General features: G+C 37.5%; 1 protein-coding gene and 1 pseudogene across 5 annotated transcripts in view; one reads left to right on the forward strand and one right to left on the reverse strand.

The window, feature by feature from the left end:
• Positions 1–18,184, reverse strand: part of mub (poly(rC)-binding protein mub) — a 339,328-nt gene that overhangs the window by 31,676 nt on the left and 289,468 nt on the right. For all 5 annotated transcript variants that reach the window (XM_067137631.2, XM_067137630.2, XM_067137627.2 and 2 more), the window contains one exon: positions 9,371–9,521. In XM_067137631.2, coding sequence (XP_066993732.1) covers positions 9,371–9,521 — 151 coding nt within the window. The remainder of the gene's footprint in view (positions 1–9,370; positions 9,522–18,184) is intronic.
• On the forward strand, positions 2,765–4,695 carry LOC136858835 (uncharacterized; annotated as a pseudogene).

Here is an 18,184-nt window from a genome sequence, read left to right on the forward strand (position 1 = left end):
AGTATTACTAAAATTCTTGCTCACTGAGGATTAACAAACAAATTTGAGATCACAGAAAACCATGTCCCGTACCCAAAACATTCGCACGATATGTTTGTACCTGACTGGAATAGAGCATCACTAGTTACTTCTTTGCCGATTCTCTCACTGAATTAGTGTATATTTCCTATCCACTCATAACAGCACGTTGCCAAGTATTTGGAATGACTGATTTCGCAAAAGGAAGGCTGCTACTTGAGTAGTAGACATCTTTATTTCGAAACGGATCCGAAGCGGCGTGATGAATGTTCGAAGCAGTGCATGCGCCAAATACATGAACACTTTTTTTTTGGGTCTACGTTCGACGCAAAAAATATTGGGATGCATCAATTATGATAAATGTAAGAAATTTACTTCTCTTCCACCTATTCAATACAACTCAATATGCTTAAGTTGAGTTCAATCCTCATTAAACCATTTCCTATGGGGCATCATCAGCCGTATTATTACTTCAAACCATATCAGGTACCTGGTTAAAATTTATCTAAAATCTACTACAACAATGAATATTAAAAAACTTCACTTAAAAAAAGCTGTCATTATAGGAGCAACTTTATTTAGGTACAAGTGAAAATTAACAATATTGATGGCCTAGAGCCATGTCAATGTTGAATATGAATTAAAGTTTAAAAATAATGTTACAAAATGATGAAAGTGAGTATAGAATAATGCAAATGATTACATACAAACTAATAAGGAAATGCACTCCAACACTGTACCATTTTTCGTAATGTTGAACCTTGGCACGTGTACTTGATCCAAGGTCCAATATTACGAACATAATATTTTCAGTCATTGGAAAGAATTATTCCCAAAATCCTGGCCATTTACACAAAGAACAGCAAGAAGTCGCAAGCGAAAACAGTCCTCTTTTATCATTCATCCCTCCTGTATTTATGCATTTAGACCTTTCTTTCTTTCTCTCTCTCTCTAGTTATGGGACGGAAGCTAAAAGGCGAGATTTCAATGCACTCCACTCGCAACCATTATTGACTTGCAGAAGGTGGTACCACTGCCATTTTATTTACCAATTCTTATGAATTCAAGGGACACCTCCAAGTGCCTTTTTTCTAGTAACGTTGTGACTAATAAGTTGGGATCTGAAAAAAAATCGGATTTGTGATAAATGTGAATTTTTGAATCTTGTACTGAATCCAAGCCTACGTAATTCTAATGTGGAATAAAACCATTTTTACATAAATAGAAGTGTGACAAAATGCAAATTGTGACCCAAAATGCAAAATTAGGATGAATATGTGATTTTGGTGCAAATTCTGCGAAAATGTACTATTTTACTGGCGAAAACATATTTTGGCAAAATTGTCAGAATTACTCAAAATATGATGCATAAATCGTTCGACCATCCCGATCGATGAAGAAAAGTAGCCAATCGATTGCTGCTTGCTGACTTTAATCGATATTGACAATGCAAATAGCAAGGGGAATAAGATATGCATAGATTATTATCGAAATGTAAATCAAGTGTCATGGAAATAACGAGATAGACGCAGCGTTGTTATCCTATTGTTCAAAATTGAAAATAGTGAAGAGCAGAAAGTCGAGCGATCGTTTAGGTTACGGGGTGCACGACAAAAACTGCGCACGAAAGGGCTCAGCAATGTGCAAACGATTGTTTATATGCCACAGATTCAGCGACTGTTTTGCAAGTATTGTAATTGCCGAGTTGGGTGGGGAAAAAAGATAGCATTGTTACATCTGGAAGAAAGGGGGAAAAAAAAAAAAAAAACGTGGGTAAGCGACGCGATAACGAAAGTTCAACCCCTGCTGCTAGTACGTCTCAAAGAAAGCAATCTTCTGTGCCTACACAGTTAGAAAGTTGTAAGCGACGAAAAATTTCCACAGATAACTTCTCGAAACACACAGTTGCGAAGTATTTGCCAAAGCAAATATACCTCTGGAAAAGCTGGAAAGCAAAGAACTAAGAGCCTGGATTACTGAGTTTTCAAATGAAGAGCTGCCATGTGTGAGAGCTCTACGTGCAGTATATTTACCGGGCAAGTTAGATTTCATTGATCGGATACAGTTTAGGTATTACGACAACGAAGCCATGCGCAAAATTGAATGATACCGAATTTGAGTGCGATTTCCGTATCAAACTATCTTACATTTACCCAATTATCTTACCCTTACCCAATTGATCCAGTAATTTTAAATTCTATTGTTATAATTTGAGGTCTTTCTTCCTTTCTAGAAGTTGCATCTGACCAGCAGAAAAGAACAGCAGAGGTTCTATAGGTGGGCCGCTACAAGGTTGCACTTGACAGTTATAGTTCATGTTGGCATTACTACAAAAAATAATTGAAGAACGTCACCCGTCAATCAGAACGACCAATCCATTACTTTTTATGTCAGATACAGTTAATCGATTTTATACATATTAGCTCGTATTTAATTCCGCAGAGTGCGTATAACCTTTTATATACTTACAAAAACATGAGCATTTAAAAAAAATTGTAATGTTTAAGCGAGCTGCAAAATAAAGATGAACTATTTTCATTTGGTTGTTGTTGGCAATATGGCTAGTATAGTGGTGCCATCTATAACTACCTTGACTTCCGTATTGAAGTGTTGCCGCTTGTCTGTCGTTGCTAGCACATGGTCAGGTGTGGTTCGCGCGTTGATGAAAGTGGTGTTTTTTTTTTTTTTTGTGTGAGATAACCTTTTTTTTTTTTTTTTTTTTTTTTTTTTTTTTTTTTTTTTTTGTAACGTGCAGTGCGATGTCACGGAAACGACAATATGATGAATCGCGAAGTGATAATCCTTTGCGCCGAGGAGTACCCCTTAATAGTCAGGCATGTGAATTAGTGCGGAGAACTCGCGAGTTTTACGAGAGGGAGAGGGAATTCATACGTTTGCATGGTCGTCCCTCTTTTCCTGCAGATCAAGTCGTGGAACGTACAAGTCAAACATTAGGGCTTTCAAAGCGCACTGTGGTTCAGAAAGGTGTTCTCCTCCAGGAACTGAAGGAAAAATGGACTGGGGAACCTAGCAGTGGCGGAAACAGGGCTAAGAGTGGGGATTTGTTTCTTAGCATGCCAGGAAAGAAACGATTTAAGCCATCTCCTGTTACAGGAATTTATTCTTTCCAGGCTGATGCAATACGTAGACACGTGTACGATTATTACAGCACGAAGGAATATCCTGTGGTGGCAAAATTAATAGTCTCCCTTAAACAGAAAAATCTTTTCTCCGGGGGTAAAACTTCCTTAAAATCGGTATTGCGAGCCTTAGGTTTCAGATACAAAAAACTGAACGGAAGAAAACTGTTGCTTGAAAAGTCGCACATCGTGATGGCTACGAGTATTTTTTAAAATAAACTTGTCTGTAAGGATCTCCACGAGGTAATATGGTTGGATGAGACGTGGGTGAATGCTGGGGAGTGCATTGATAAATCTTGGACTGATGACAGTCCTAAAAGCTCCGGTAATCAACCGACTGGGAAGGGCGCCAGATTAATAATAGCGCACGCGGGTTCATCCAGTGGTTTTGTGGAAGGTGGTCTTCTAATGTTCCGATCGAAAAAAAACTGTGATTATCACGAAGATATGGACCATGTTCGCTTTTTAGATTGGTTTAAGAAGCTCCTGCAACAGCTCAAAGGCCCTTCCGTAAGTGATATGGACAATGCACCTTACCACTCGGTAATATTGGACAAGACCCCTACCTCGAGCGCCCGTAAAGAATTGTTAGTGGAATGGCTGCAGGCAAGAAATATCCCAGCGCATATGGGTATGACTAAATTAGCCTTATATGCACTGGTGAAACAAAAACAAACCGGTTTCACCGACGTACGTAGTTGATGAGGTAGCGAAGGAACAAGGACACGAGGTTGTTAGATTGCCGCCGTACCACTGTCACTTCAACCCTATTGAATTGGTATGGAGTGATGTGAAACGCTACGTTCGCACAAATAACAAATCCTTCACAATTACTGAAGTGGAAAGACTGTTCCGAGAAGGTATTGCTCTAGTGGATGCGGCTTCTTGGAGGAAGAAAGTTAGCCATGTCGCAACATTAATTAACTCGGCGATGGCCATAGATGGCATCATAAGTGACTGTCAGGAGTTGATGATCTGCCTGGACGATGACGACGATGATGACGACGACGACGACGACAACAACAACAACGAAGGCGACGGTAGTGATGGCAGTGATCTGGAGGGTATAGAACCTCTACCAATGTAAACAAGGTAAGAAGAATAACTTTTCTGAATCTTCGTAAATTTAATAGATTTTACTCGAAATCTTTTGTGTTAGCACCGGTGTATATTATCGTAACATTTATTGGTGTATTTAAAGTGAGTTTCTTGTCTGCCGATTTCTTACGCATTCTCTAACATTGGGATAATAAGAACTTCGTAGTAGATTTATCTCGTATCATTTTGTGTGATATATTTCATTGTAAACTTAATCGGTGTCTTGAAAGTGCGATTGTTGTCGGCCGATTTCATTTGTATCGTGTATCGTCGCGATGGCATTAAAAACATTTCTCTCATGTTTCTAAAATCTTACGTGTCGTGCAATCAGCTGTTGCTATGGCGGCAACATCGCTTCGTGCGCCACTGCAGTGTGACCAACATTTTGCGTAGCTGTCATGTGCAACCTTACGCCGGCCCACCTATAGTGGGGAAGAACAGCAACACACATTGTGATGAAACTACAGGCAGAATGGGCCGTTGTGTTTTTATTATATTCCAAGTCCCAACCGGATCGAAAAGAGAGCTGCACGTTGTTTCTGTGAACTATCTTGACGTAGGAAATGCTACAAACTTCTCTCATGCTGTTTTAGAAGCTCTGCGCAGTTATAGTGTACCATATGACGCAGTTAAAGTGTTTGTTAGTGACAGTGCCCTGTTACATGACCCGGTGTTATAAAACATTAATTGTGGTCGTAGGGGATCATTTAATGCATGTACAGTGCTGGGCACCTAAGATCAGCTTCGTTGGCAATAGCTGGGTCGCAGTGATAGATTTAAATCATGTGGTTGTGATGGTAAATTCTGCATTTTTTAACACAAGAGAAAGTATAATTATTTACAATTCTTAACATCAAAGTATGGTGCTTCAAAGGAAGCAAAGCTCTTTCCTGCACCTGTCATAACCCGATGGAATAGATGGTTCCAGGCTGTCTTCTATTTGAGTGCTTAACTTTAGTGCTGTTACATTTTTCAAGATGTCTGACATGAAAGACATCAACAAATGTGGTAATAAGTACCCGACTGATCTGAGTGACCAAGAAGTGAATCAGCTTCACTCCCACAGGGTTTTTGTCACAGTCGTGCAGCGGGATTGGTTGAACTCTTTACCGAACTGGAAGGGTCTCCGTATCCTACCTCTCATCTCCTTTACCCCTAACTGCATAACCTTGACGCCAGTTTTAACTTCATTTGTGAGGGGAATTTTTCTGCGGCAACTAATGATGCTTTGATTAAGCTCACTCCGCTACAGCAGGCTGCATGTAGAGACATATTTGTCAAAGCTGCTCATTCTTCACAGTGCAAGCTAGCCACATTGAAAGCTAAAGACCCCAACCATAAGCATTTTGTGTCAATTTCTCAAGCTTTGTATCCAAAAAATATAATTTTGAATAACAGTGATAAAGTAGATGAGCTTGAGAAACTGTTTGGAGTAATAGACCTCTCTTGAAACGATACCTGGTCTGGTTACTGTTCTCTGAAACATGCAATTCACACCCATATGAAAGAAAAGTTAAAAATGTGATGTCATGCTTGCATTAACTGCAGTTCAGACCGAGTTCAGCAAATCTGCTAAATACTGTTTTGAGTTGTTGTGGACCCCAACGAACAATGTACTGACAATGCTTTCGTTTGAACAATGAATTTTTATTGTGTGTGAACGAAGGACGATAATTGCACTTCATAAATTTGGAATCGTTAAAATTAATAATACCATATGATTATTTTAACTTTGTAAATAGATGCCAATTTTGGAAAAAACAGATTCTAATTTAGGAAAAAAATAGATGCTAATTTTTCAGATCCCTACTAATAAGATAACACCTAATTCATGCCTCCTGCATGTATCGGTAACAAGCCTACCAATGTAGTAAAATTCACCTCCCTTCCAATCTCATCGTGCCTCTCTCAAAAATCTTCCTCACCTTTACCGTCAATTATCATGTTACACTCTGGAACACCAAATTTTTTGCAGCCTGTATATTATTAGTATGTTTTGCTTTGTGAAAAACATGCAATTTTGAACTGTATATATCATAACCACTATCTACATTACCTAACGCAAGTGACAAATACTTTCCTTTCCACATGATCCACCATGAATGCAATAGTGTTCACAACTATGCCAATCCAAGCAACATTAGATCAGTAGTCACAAAGTGGAAAAAACCTTCAAAGCTTGAGAAATTTTGGTTTGCTCAGGATCCTCAGCTCAGCTGTGATGAGTGTGATGTTTTTCATAACAAACACCAGTACAGTTACCGGAGGATACTCACAGGCCTTTACAACTCTCAAAATGGCATACTGCGTATATAGGACAAGTACAATTTTTCTTAATACATCATCCCAGTTGTTTAACTCATGACCGAGTATCGTGATCGCACTCAAGTATACTATTCAATGGAGTTCACCAGCAATCGCCATTGTGTATGGTCTTCTGCTTTCAGAAATGTCACTCAAAGAGGTGCCCGAGTTGAGTCTTGCATCTCATCCAGCAATCTTCTGGGAGCTCTTCCACATGGCCTGATTCAATTTACTTCTCCCTGGACTAGTATTTCAAGGCAATATTCTCTTCTTTAAGTGTCTACATGACTGCTGAGCTCTCTAACAAGAGTTAGAAGGCAAACCGGAATAACAATTTCTTTCTTTAAGGAGGAGTTAAATTTTTCTTTAAAATTTATTACCAATATCCTCCTTAACCTTCACCATCCACGATTCACAACCATAGAAGAAGACTGAAAATACCAGAAGACAAACTACATGTTTTTTGGAGCTTTAACTAATTGCTTAGTCCAACATAGTTCGTAACTTGTCCACAATGACTTTTCGAAGAGCAAATCAACTTCTGGTATCTTTTTCGATACTTCTTGTCAACAAGTTATCGCACGTTAAGAACCTGATCCCTTGTGCCCTAACATTGAATAAGGTGGCCTTAGGTGCTGTTGCATTACATCTAACAGAACTTGGCTGGCATGAGAAACCAAAGCAACAGTTAGTTACTGCCATCCAGTAATGGATCCCTTTCCACGCAAGGGTATGAATGTGGAAGTAATCCAATCATGACGCAACAATCCCACACCGGGAGGCTGACTATAAACATTGGAGCTCATCTGGTTGATAATAATATACCTTGACTGCAATCAGACAGCATACAACTGCATGCAATATTCCTTTAATCCTTCAGTAGCAAATTTTTTACACTCAACTCCACCGCACCTTATTAATAGACCAAGCCCGTGGATTAAATTCATGTGTTATTCTGTAACTGGTGATTTTCAATCAGCCGACAAGAATTGTGTGTACTCTGGCAGATAATCTACTGAAACAAGGATACCTGATAGGAATGGACAACTATTATAGCAGCCCTGAATTATACGACCTGCTAAATGACCTTGATACTGACACAGTGGGTACAGTAACAACCAACCGGAAAAATCTCCCTAAGGAACTTATGAGTAAAATGCTGAAGAAAGGAGAGGTAACTGCTGCTTACTGAAAGAAACTCATGGTTCTCAAATGGAAGGACAAGAGAGATGTTTGCTTGCTCAGTAGTATCCACGATGCTGAAATGCGAACTGTCCCTCTCAGAAGAAAGGACGAAGCCAAAGAGAAAATCTGTAGTATGCATTGACTACAATGATTCTATGGGGGAGAGTTGATCTTTCCGATCAGTACGTCATTATGTACCCCACAGCAAGGAAGCGAATGAAAAAAAACAGAAAATTTTCCGTTGTCTTCTGGTCATTACAAGTAATGAAAATCATTTTTTCCATATAAGAAATTTATTGTACAAAATTGTACTGTATTGAATAGGTTGAGTGAAAATAAATTACTTATAATAATGTAAATCTTCTGGACCTCGTGGTATTCAATTCATTCATCATTTTCCGACAACATGGAAGAAAATTCAATCACCTGCAGTTCAGAATTCACCTCATCGATAAAATCCTCGAAAAGTACACAGGTTCAACCCCTGCTCAAGCAATGCTTGTCCTTTCAGTTAGACCACTTGCCGCTGCTCCCACAGAAAGATTCAGCGGTAGGCATTTTTCTGATGTGAATCCACCATCGGGAAAAAGGCAGCATGATGTGAAGAGGTGCGTGGTGTGTCTGGCAAAAAGAGAGACGCGTGAAACAATCTACAGGTGCAGAGACTGCGATGTAGCTCTCTGTGCAGCTCCAAGTTTCCGTGCTTATCACAGGCAAGATGTGTAAAAACAGTGCGCGAGATGTAAACTGTGTGAATAATGTAAATAAGATAATTAGTGAAATCATTCCTGATGTGTCAATTAATTGCAATAAAGAAGGAATTATTGTGAGAAGACGATTAGAACCAGGCTACCATTGTAAGTACTTACTCTCAACTTATTACTGCGATTGCAAACCCTTTATGAAATGTATTTTTCTCAACTGCAATATTTTTTTCAGAAATTGTAGATTAGTTAATGATAAAGTGTAATTGCAGTGTCTACGTTTTTAATTTTCCTGAAATGAATATCAGAATATAGATATTCCGAAAAGAAATTTACATTTGTAACATATAGAAGTTAGTACGAGACTTAGGTTTTTTTGCTCCAAAACTAAAACACCCACAAATATTAACAAATAGGCGAAAACTCTCTTTCTATATCAAAATTAGAATATATATGTAGCATTTTATTATCAAGTATTTCAAAATTTGGAAGGTTTCTTGAATTTATTTGATTATTTTTCGAGTTATGAAAATTCGTCCCCACCAGAATGGAGTTACCATATTGTGCGCTTCCCAGTTAATGGGTTAACGTAAAAAAAAAGGTAACATTACACATTTTGACCAATAAGATAATAGTAATATACAAATATTTCAGTATAAATTCCCCCATGGGCACCCAGTTTCTGTCTAGTCCTCAATAATATGCGTAACCTATCATTTAACATTCACAGCATAAAATAATGTCAGTACAATTTTTGTAGGAATTTGAATGCTATTATCTATATAAAATTGAGAATTCTTCCTAAAATACATATGACAAGACTTGATTAATACCATGAACAACAATCTGAACAGACTAATGTAAACTAAAATGTTCCAACTTGTGATCAAATTGTACACAAATTCTGGAAGATAGCCATACCTGATCTCTGCAATTTTGGTGCCACCTTTGCCAATAATGCACCCAATCAATTCATTTGGTACAGTCATTTCGTGCGTTTGTTGATTAGCACCAGGCTGATTACGGTTTTGGTTAGTTGTCCTTAATTGGCTACCAGCCAATGCTGCAAGAGCTGCAATAAGACAAGAGAAATGGATACAAATACACTGTTAACAGGTAAGTTTGCCATCCATACTTCTAGACTAGATACCTAATTAAGTTAAAATAATCCAACAATATAATGTGTTCACAAAGACAGAAAGCAAGTAGTATAAAACTGTTTAGCCATAATTGTATGATGTAAAAATTTCCAGAACATGAGACTATTCACTAATTATGAACACACAAATCTGATACTGTCGCTTTGACAAAACCAAAGTGAATTCATTGAAATTCATGTGTTTTTAATATAATAATCATATATGTTTTGCAGGAAGCTGAAGCTCTCAAATACAGAAGGAAAGACTAAACATGACTGGATAAAATGGAAGAGAAGTAAAACTGATGATGTGTAATATTTCCCTCTTTGGGAAACAACTTTATACCAATGGATTCAATGTGAAATGACTGAAGATATATACTGAAAGCTAGGTAATGTGAAAAGAGTTTAAAGTGTTAGACAAACAAAACACATACGGAAGTGCTGTGACGTAGCAGAAAAAAGTTGTACGGAAGTAATGTATCCATACTATTCTCTCGAAGTAAAATATTTCGTACTATTTCTTAATTTACTGCAGATTTTACACTTTGAGTAAAAGCAATTTTCCATTTGGGGCAAAAATTACAGTGAAATTTTGTGGATACAATTCGGTCACGTAATCCCGGATGCCTCATGTACAAGGAAGACAATACAAACAGTACTACAGTCCAGTTCTATGGTTTCTAACATGACTGAGAGACCTACTATGCACAGTGTTCCCCCCCGAAATTTACGTCAGCTAGGTGGTAGGAATGAGTAGCCAGGCGGGAAATACTAGGTGTATGTAAAAAGTGAATATGAAAAAATTAGCTAATAGTATCTGGAAAGTAAACTGAAGTATTATTGTATTATTAAAACGAACAAGACATAGCATAGTATTTTGAACTTCTAGTGTCCTACTGCTCATTCAGAATCATGTAACACTGGGCCCTACACTCTGTTGCTGTAGAGTGTCATACGGGTTTAAGTCGCGCAGAATCAAGTGCTCACATGCGATTTCACACTAATCCAGATACCGCTCATGCAAGACACTAGATGGTAGTCAAGCTAAACATTTGAACTCTGATGTAATTAATACAACTATGCTGACAATAATAAAGGTTTATCATACAAATAAACAGTTTTACAGTATTTACATTTTAATTTGGAGCACCCTATGACTCAAGTATGTATTAATATTATGCAACTATATTCCAGGTTATGTTAGCCGGGTGGTCTGCAAAACGGCAGGGCAGTACGCCCATTAAAGTGGTCCTACGGAGAACATTGATGCAGCTTGACAAAAAGGAACGGAGAAAGCTAAAAGTGGTATATGGCCACTGTAGGAAGGGTGGAAATAGTTGTAACATTATTCCATGTTCTCTACATGAGAGTTTCAGTAGGTCAATGAAAACCATGACGAATTTGCATTGTAAGGAAGCAAGGACAAACTGGAAGATAAGACTCCTATTTACAGTGAAAGGAAAGAAATTACTCCCTCCATTACTTAACAGAAGTTAAAAGCACCTGTTGATTCAGTTGAGTAATGCCACTTCATTAATCACACAAAGGAAAAAGGGAAAAAAAAAAAAAATCCTTGCAAATCAAAATGTACCAAAATACAGCAGTGAAACAGCAAGGGAAAAAACAAGAAATATATTCTTGACATTTTCTGACACATTAATTAGATATTTAATTTTTCTACTTAACATACGCTCAATACTTCTACACTCAGCTAAAACAGCAATTTCTTATCAATATTGCCAATCCGTAACAAGCAGCACATATGAAGTGGTCACAAGCAATGCATGCCTCATTCATAAACTTTACAATAACAGGTAGCAATAAACTGTTTCTAGGCCAGACAAGAATCCATAATAAAGGAAGCTCCCCTTCCTTCTATTTCTGCAGATGGTCTGGCACAATAGAGGGTAGCAAGACACTGGACGAGTTTCTAAGCCTCACTTCTTGTATTTCTCCTGATCGCCTGGTGTCAGAATGTATCAACTATGAATTTTCTTAGAAGTTGCAGACCAAGGCAATGAAATGTGATGAAAATGAATTTTATAACATGATACAGCACTAATTTCTACCATTATGTAGCTTCACTCCTTGTGGATATAGATAAATCACACCCCGCCTACAGAACAACCATGGTTCCAAGCAACAAAAAGAGACTTAATCAATAGCTGTAGCATCCTCCACAAAGCTGTCAAAAAGAACATTGAAGCAACGAGAAATCTCGAAGCTGAAATAGCTCAGTGTGCGTCCACCCGTAACATTGAATGTCCCACCGAAAATGCTCTACCCACTTGATTATTAAGGCAATTTATCTGTTGCTTGTTCATCACTAAGTACTGTTTTCTCTCAATAGAGATATTGATCTTATTCTATATCGTAAAGATTAGGCACTGAATTTATATTATGATATTCTTTGTCGGTTTGGCAACCTCAGTCACCTGAGGATATATATACACACTTTCTAGATGCTAAATCAAAGCTGATTATCAGGAAAATAAAATATATGATACACCTTTAATAAATGTGTCAACCTTCCAAGTGGTTGCCCGTAGAGGCAGTGTCTGCTGCAAATAAGGGGAAAAAACATGACAAAATAATATTCAGACTGCCTAACACCAGTATACAGTGAAACTCGGCCAGTGAAACTCTGTCAAGAAGTTCCCGCATTTGAAGTTCTCCCACCTAAGAAGTGTGATATTCTTGGTCCCTTGATCACTCCACCATTCCATCTAGGGGAATAGAATCGAATGGAATTCTACGTGGAAAACAAAGCACTCAATGGATGGTTTGATAAACCTTTAATGCAGTAAGTTGCATGCCGCAACAGGGTGAAGTCATTACTCGAGGTGGCCTCAACATTAATTAAAAACCGTAAAATGAATTTGTCCACAACCTTACTGTTTGTTAGGAATACGTGTACGACAATCCTATGGAATGCCACTTATAAAATTATAATAAAAACTTAAAAGATCATACATTCCAACCAATGCCAATTATCGTACTGACATACTGTACTGTATACGGACTTCAACGTAATATGATTCTGAAATTAGGTCAACAGTAATTGCTAAATTTAAAAAAATAACATATATGCCTAATCTACCACGAAATTGAATATTCTAACCTGTTTGATTTTTCATTCCCTTGCTTATTTAATTCCAGGCATTCTCTCTCATGTTGTTGCAATAATAATTATGGGTCTTGTTGTAGAGGAAATTACGTTTTTGAACCAAAACTGTTAAGATTTTACATGTCCATTATTAGTGAGGTGAACCAAAACTACTTCCCAACTCTACGCAGGAAACACCGACTTGCCAGCTGATACACATGCCGCCAAATAGCCGGCCGAAAGATCTCCATCGTCTACGAAGTTGAAAGAATGTTGATGACCAACTGGGTGTTGATGGAAGGCACACAGAGGCGTTGCAATACATGTTGGCGTAAAATTGAAAGTTATTATTTTTAACTTCATACGAGCTAAACATTGTATTATCGTGTCACTCGTAATTATTACATTGCATTATTAGAACGTAGCACAAGGAAGAGGAGACATGAAATAAAATTCTCGCGGGGAAAGGAAATGTTTACGTTTAGATGTGCTAGTGTTGCTCCTGCGCCTTTGTAACTCCCACGCATGCCCAGATACTTTTCCATCCACTCATTTCTGCAACTTAGACTCCGTGTTTCTGTGGTGGTTGGTAGTGTAGTGTGTTGTCTGAATATGAAGAGGAACGTTTTGGGACAAACACAAACACCCAGTCCCCGGGCCAGAGGAATTAATCAGAGGCAATTAAAATCCCCGGCCTGGCCGAGAATCGAACCCAGGACCCTCTGAACCGAAGGCCTCAACACTGACCATTCAGCCAATGAGTGGGAGGACAAAACCTCAGCTTCACAATATCTGGGAATATATATGAAAGAAGTTAAGCGACGAACACGATTCACAAGTTATTAAGCAACTATAACACGACCTACGCTTTGTAATTCATGGTGAAGAACAAACAACTATTTTCTTAATACAGGGGAGGTTATAAAAACAAATCAATGCAAAGAACAAGCAGAACTGTTATCCAGAAGTCGGTCTCTTCGATTAACAGTTGAAGACTGTAATGACTAGATGAATAAAAATCAGAGCGATGTATCGAATATTTGCTGGTCACAAAGCCATACCTGCCAACTTTTAGAAATCAAAAATAGGAAGATTTTTAATTCTGAAATTTCATCACATATATTGTTTCACGGTCTAGGTGAAAAAAAAAAAAAAAAGACAGGATAAAAGGCATACAAATCTACAGTTACAATATGAAGTGACCATTAAATTAAAAATCTTAAACTAAGAAAACAAAAATGTTTACAAGAAAATGTACCTAATCATTCTCATTTATGATACACACAAATAATATTTATATCACATCGACACACGCAACAAAATGCATTAATAAACTGTAAAATGAATGGTAATTTATAGCTATCTCTGAACACTTGGAGATGGTGTTTGTAATATATGTTTAAGCCATGAGGTGAAAAGAAAATACCAGAAATTGTCTCCGACACAACTCACTGAAATAATTCAACTCATTAAAATTTATTACTCCAGCCCGGCTGACAAGACTTTCACATCCGCAGAATGACTTGTTTGTTTACACCTCATGGCCTTCTTGGGAAGGATATTGTCAAGCGGTGCTCAGTGCTGCCAACTAATGAACGAGTCGTGCTTCAATAGATAGTGGCGGTGATTATTGTTATACAATAGGTGAGGAATTGTTCTTGCTGTGCGGATGTTAGGATAGGACCTGGACAAGACCAATTATATACGAACAAACAAAAGTGGTCTGAGGGCATAAGCCCCCAGCTTAGTATCCGCGAAGCAGCCCTAGGCCTCTAGTTTCGTGTGGAAACACAATTGGTCTGGACTGGTTCTTGCCGTGCAGACGTTACGATAGGATCTGGACAGGACGTGATACAGGGACGACAGCTTTCCTAGCTCTTTTTATTGTGCAGGGGTTGGTAACGGATTATGATTAACATTATTGACGGGAATGAGATCACGTGCCACTTTACAATGGCTAAAAGGAATGCAAGCAGCTACTTCAGAAATGAAAACGGTAGTAGGTTACAAAAAGTAAATGCACTTGTTTTGGGCGGGATGGTAGGTTCCTGGCCATCGCAATGAGCACATCTCTCCTCTGAGACACACTACAAGTAAGGTTTCAGTAATTTTCACTTATAACATCAGAAATGTGTTGCCAGCTGGGCTGGAGTAATACCCATTAATATTATGCACTGAAATATGTGAAACTATCACATACAAAATAATTCGGTATGTCTCCTACATTATTAACATATGAATATGACAAGGGGGAAAGCAAAGAAATGTAAGAAAATACACGTGGACTGCAACTCCAACGAAACTACGCACAGAAACTAGTGAACAAACAAAATAACAAACTCACTCCTTTGTCCCGATTAAATGAGTCGCTAGCTGAATTGCTACGATATGATACAATGATAATTTTTTGCCTGTGTTCAATATATTAGTTGTTTTAAGATCTTCGCTAATTGGCTGATGATGACACTTGAAATGTGTTGAAACCGGTCCCAATAAACAGGCTGCAACTACTTTTTAGTTCAACTTACTACGGAGTATTGAAAGGTGGATCCTTCCCTATAATATTGTACATCTTCTTAGCCTCTCTCTTTGTCGAACGATTACCATCCCGAATCCCCAGCTGTAGTACATAGCACACACGCTGCTGTGATGAGCAGGAAACACGATACACGAAGGCGATGGACGATACACTCACGAAATAATCATATAGATACGCTTACAAATGGGGTTGCTCAACTACACAAGCACACAAAAATGTATCCTTTTTCCCTAGTGGAAGAGTATTGACCGTACTGGAGGTCGTATTGGTGAAAAACAGGAAGGAGAAATAAATCAGAAAATCGGGACGAGTTAAAAATGATGGGTAATTCGTAATTATTACGATTGAATCGTAATAGTTAGCATCTCTGGTAATAATAATAATAATATTCTGGGCTCATGAATGGCTTTATCTGCAATAATCATACACGACTGGTACCATACTTAAAACTAGGGGTCTGAAATTTATTATTCGGCGTTAGTCCTTCATAACGGAACAGTCTAGTTTAGAATTATTTCTAACCAGTTTATCAGAATGAGTCATTTATGACACTATAGAACTTCAAGGACATATTCTATCTTTTCTACAGAATTAAAAATATTCTTCGAAGTAAGCCTACTCCTACTGGATGAACCAACAGTGGTTGATGTCTTGGAGGAAGGGCTTACTGTCCTTATTATAAACAACAACCAATGAGTTAATATTGCACAAGGGAATGTTATTACAACTTGTTCATAGCTTAATCCAATTCTTTAGATACATTTCATTTGATTGTGGAAGCTATTTCTTTTCAGTCTTCACTTACTCTAACTGTAAGGTTCTTCAGTTTGTCAAAACTGACAGGTAGAAGTTCATAATCCAGAAGTGATTTATTTTTCAGAACTGCCATTCAGGTTCAAGGGTCTTGCTAAAGAAATCATGTAGGGATAAAAATGCATGAAAATAAGCACACGTGATGAATAATGCATATGCTTTTGGGGTTTGAATACAGATCTTCAGCTTTCCAGGCAACATCAAAAATAGTAAACAGATTTTCATTTTACATCATTATCGATCAACCTATTTCATAAGTAGGGTTTCGTTCATTTTAAGGTGTAAGAGCATCCAATATGCCATATGCCTCATTCACTCTCCCCAATATTTCACAAAAATATAACTCAAATGATGTCAACCTATATCTGCACCAATAGGTGGCCATAAAATACCACGCCTGGGCCCTGTTTCATAAAACTAATAATATTAGAACTCATAAAAATAATTATTAGTTAACCAAATTCTGTTTCATAACTAATAAAATATCTTCACTAATAATATTAGTTCATTAGTCAGCTGATACAAATGGAGGTTAGAATCTGTCTGTTGCATATGTTCTTGGTTTGGGTTTGTTCCTAGCAGTAGGCTAATGCTTGGCTACAACAGACTATTAATCTAAATGTTCAAAAGGCTCACTTGATATTTTCGTTGTGACTTCAATACACATGAAAATGGATAAAAGAAGTGAAAATAATGTGAGAAGAAAATTTCTTTGCGGAAAGTGATTGAGTTAAAGCGTCAACTATTCGCAGCCTTTGGCACACTATAACTCTCCTTGTTCCTTTTCCTTATTTTATTTCATATGCTCTTAAAAATCACTGTTGAGATGGACTAGCAAAATCTTTGTTTACTATCCCTGTTGGTGGGGGCAGTAGAATAACAGGCACGGTATCCCCTGCCTGTCGTAAGAGGCAACTAAAAGGGGCCCCAGGGCTCTCAACTTGAGAGTGTGTGTTGGCGAACATGGGGCACCGAGATGAGTCCTGCCATTGTTTCAACTTACTTCTGCCAGGCTCATTTTCATCTACTCTTCTGACCTCCCTTGTTCAACTCGTTCTTTTCCGACCCTGACAGTATTAGGTTGCGAGGCCGAGAGAGTCTGTCATTTTCACGCCATTCTCTTTCTTTAGCAGATATCTTCATTTTTCAAAATGTCAGATCTTTTCCATTTTACTAACTGATTAGTGTTATTATTGATGATGGTTGCCTAGTTGTAGCCTACTTCCTCTTAAAACAATAATCATCACCAGCACCATCTTGGTTTACTGGTGATATAAGCCAAGATTTTAAAAGATACTTGGAGTGTCCGAGGAGAACTGCACTAGAGAAACACAATGATACTGTGTATCACTACCAACCGGTGGAGTGCAAGGCGAAGCTGCTATTTTAAGGTTATGCTTCATTCCTTGCAGTGGAACGTTCTATTACCAATCCTATCAAGCAAATACTCAGTAGTTCTGTAATCTAACCTAAATCTCACATTGTATTCATATGTTTGTTATAATCCAGTACAGGCTGTTTTTGACGCAACATTTATTGAACGGTGAATACGTACACTCGTTCCTTATCACTATTTGAATCAGTCGACCATTTCAGTGATCTTCATGATTTTATGCCAAAATATTAAAATACCGCTCACTTTGGTTTCACTAATAATGAGAATTATGAGTCAAAATACACTCACGGAAATAATCCTAATATTATGAGTGACTTAGTCATGTTGTCTATGAAACAATTTACTAATATTATTAGGAACATCTACTAATAATTTTGACTCAAACTAATAACTAATATTATTAACTCATAATTTTATGAAACATAATACTAATATTATTAGTTAATATTATTGGTTTCTTACTATTAATATTAGTGAAAAATGTTTTATGAAACAGGGCCCTGAACTACATAAAAGATAATAGTGTGTGGACTATTTAAGTAATCTCCAATTGAATTAAAATATCCTGTGAAGTTTCTACAGGAACTTCTTACAAGATGTAACCCACCTCACCTCAACTTAAGCCATTACTACATTTTTCAATGTCTAAAATATACTTTCAGGTCTGTATTCTCTTTTGCTAGAAATAGAAATTACAAAGTTAAATGTGTCATTTAAGGGACGTGTTTATAAAAATAAAA

This window comes from Anabrus simplex, chromosome 1 (assembly GCF_040414725.1).
Source record: "Anabrus simplex isolate iqAnaSimp1 chromosome 1, ASM4041472v1, whole genome shotgun sequence".
Classification (NCBI taxonomy): Eukaryota; Metazoa; Arthropoda; class Insecta; order Orthoptera; family Tettigoniidae; genus Anabrus; species Anabrus simplex.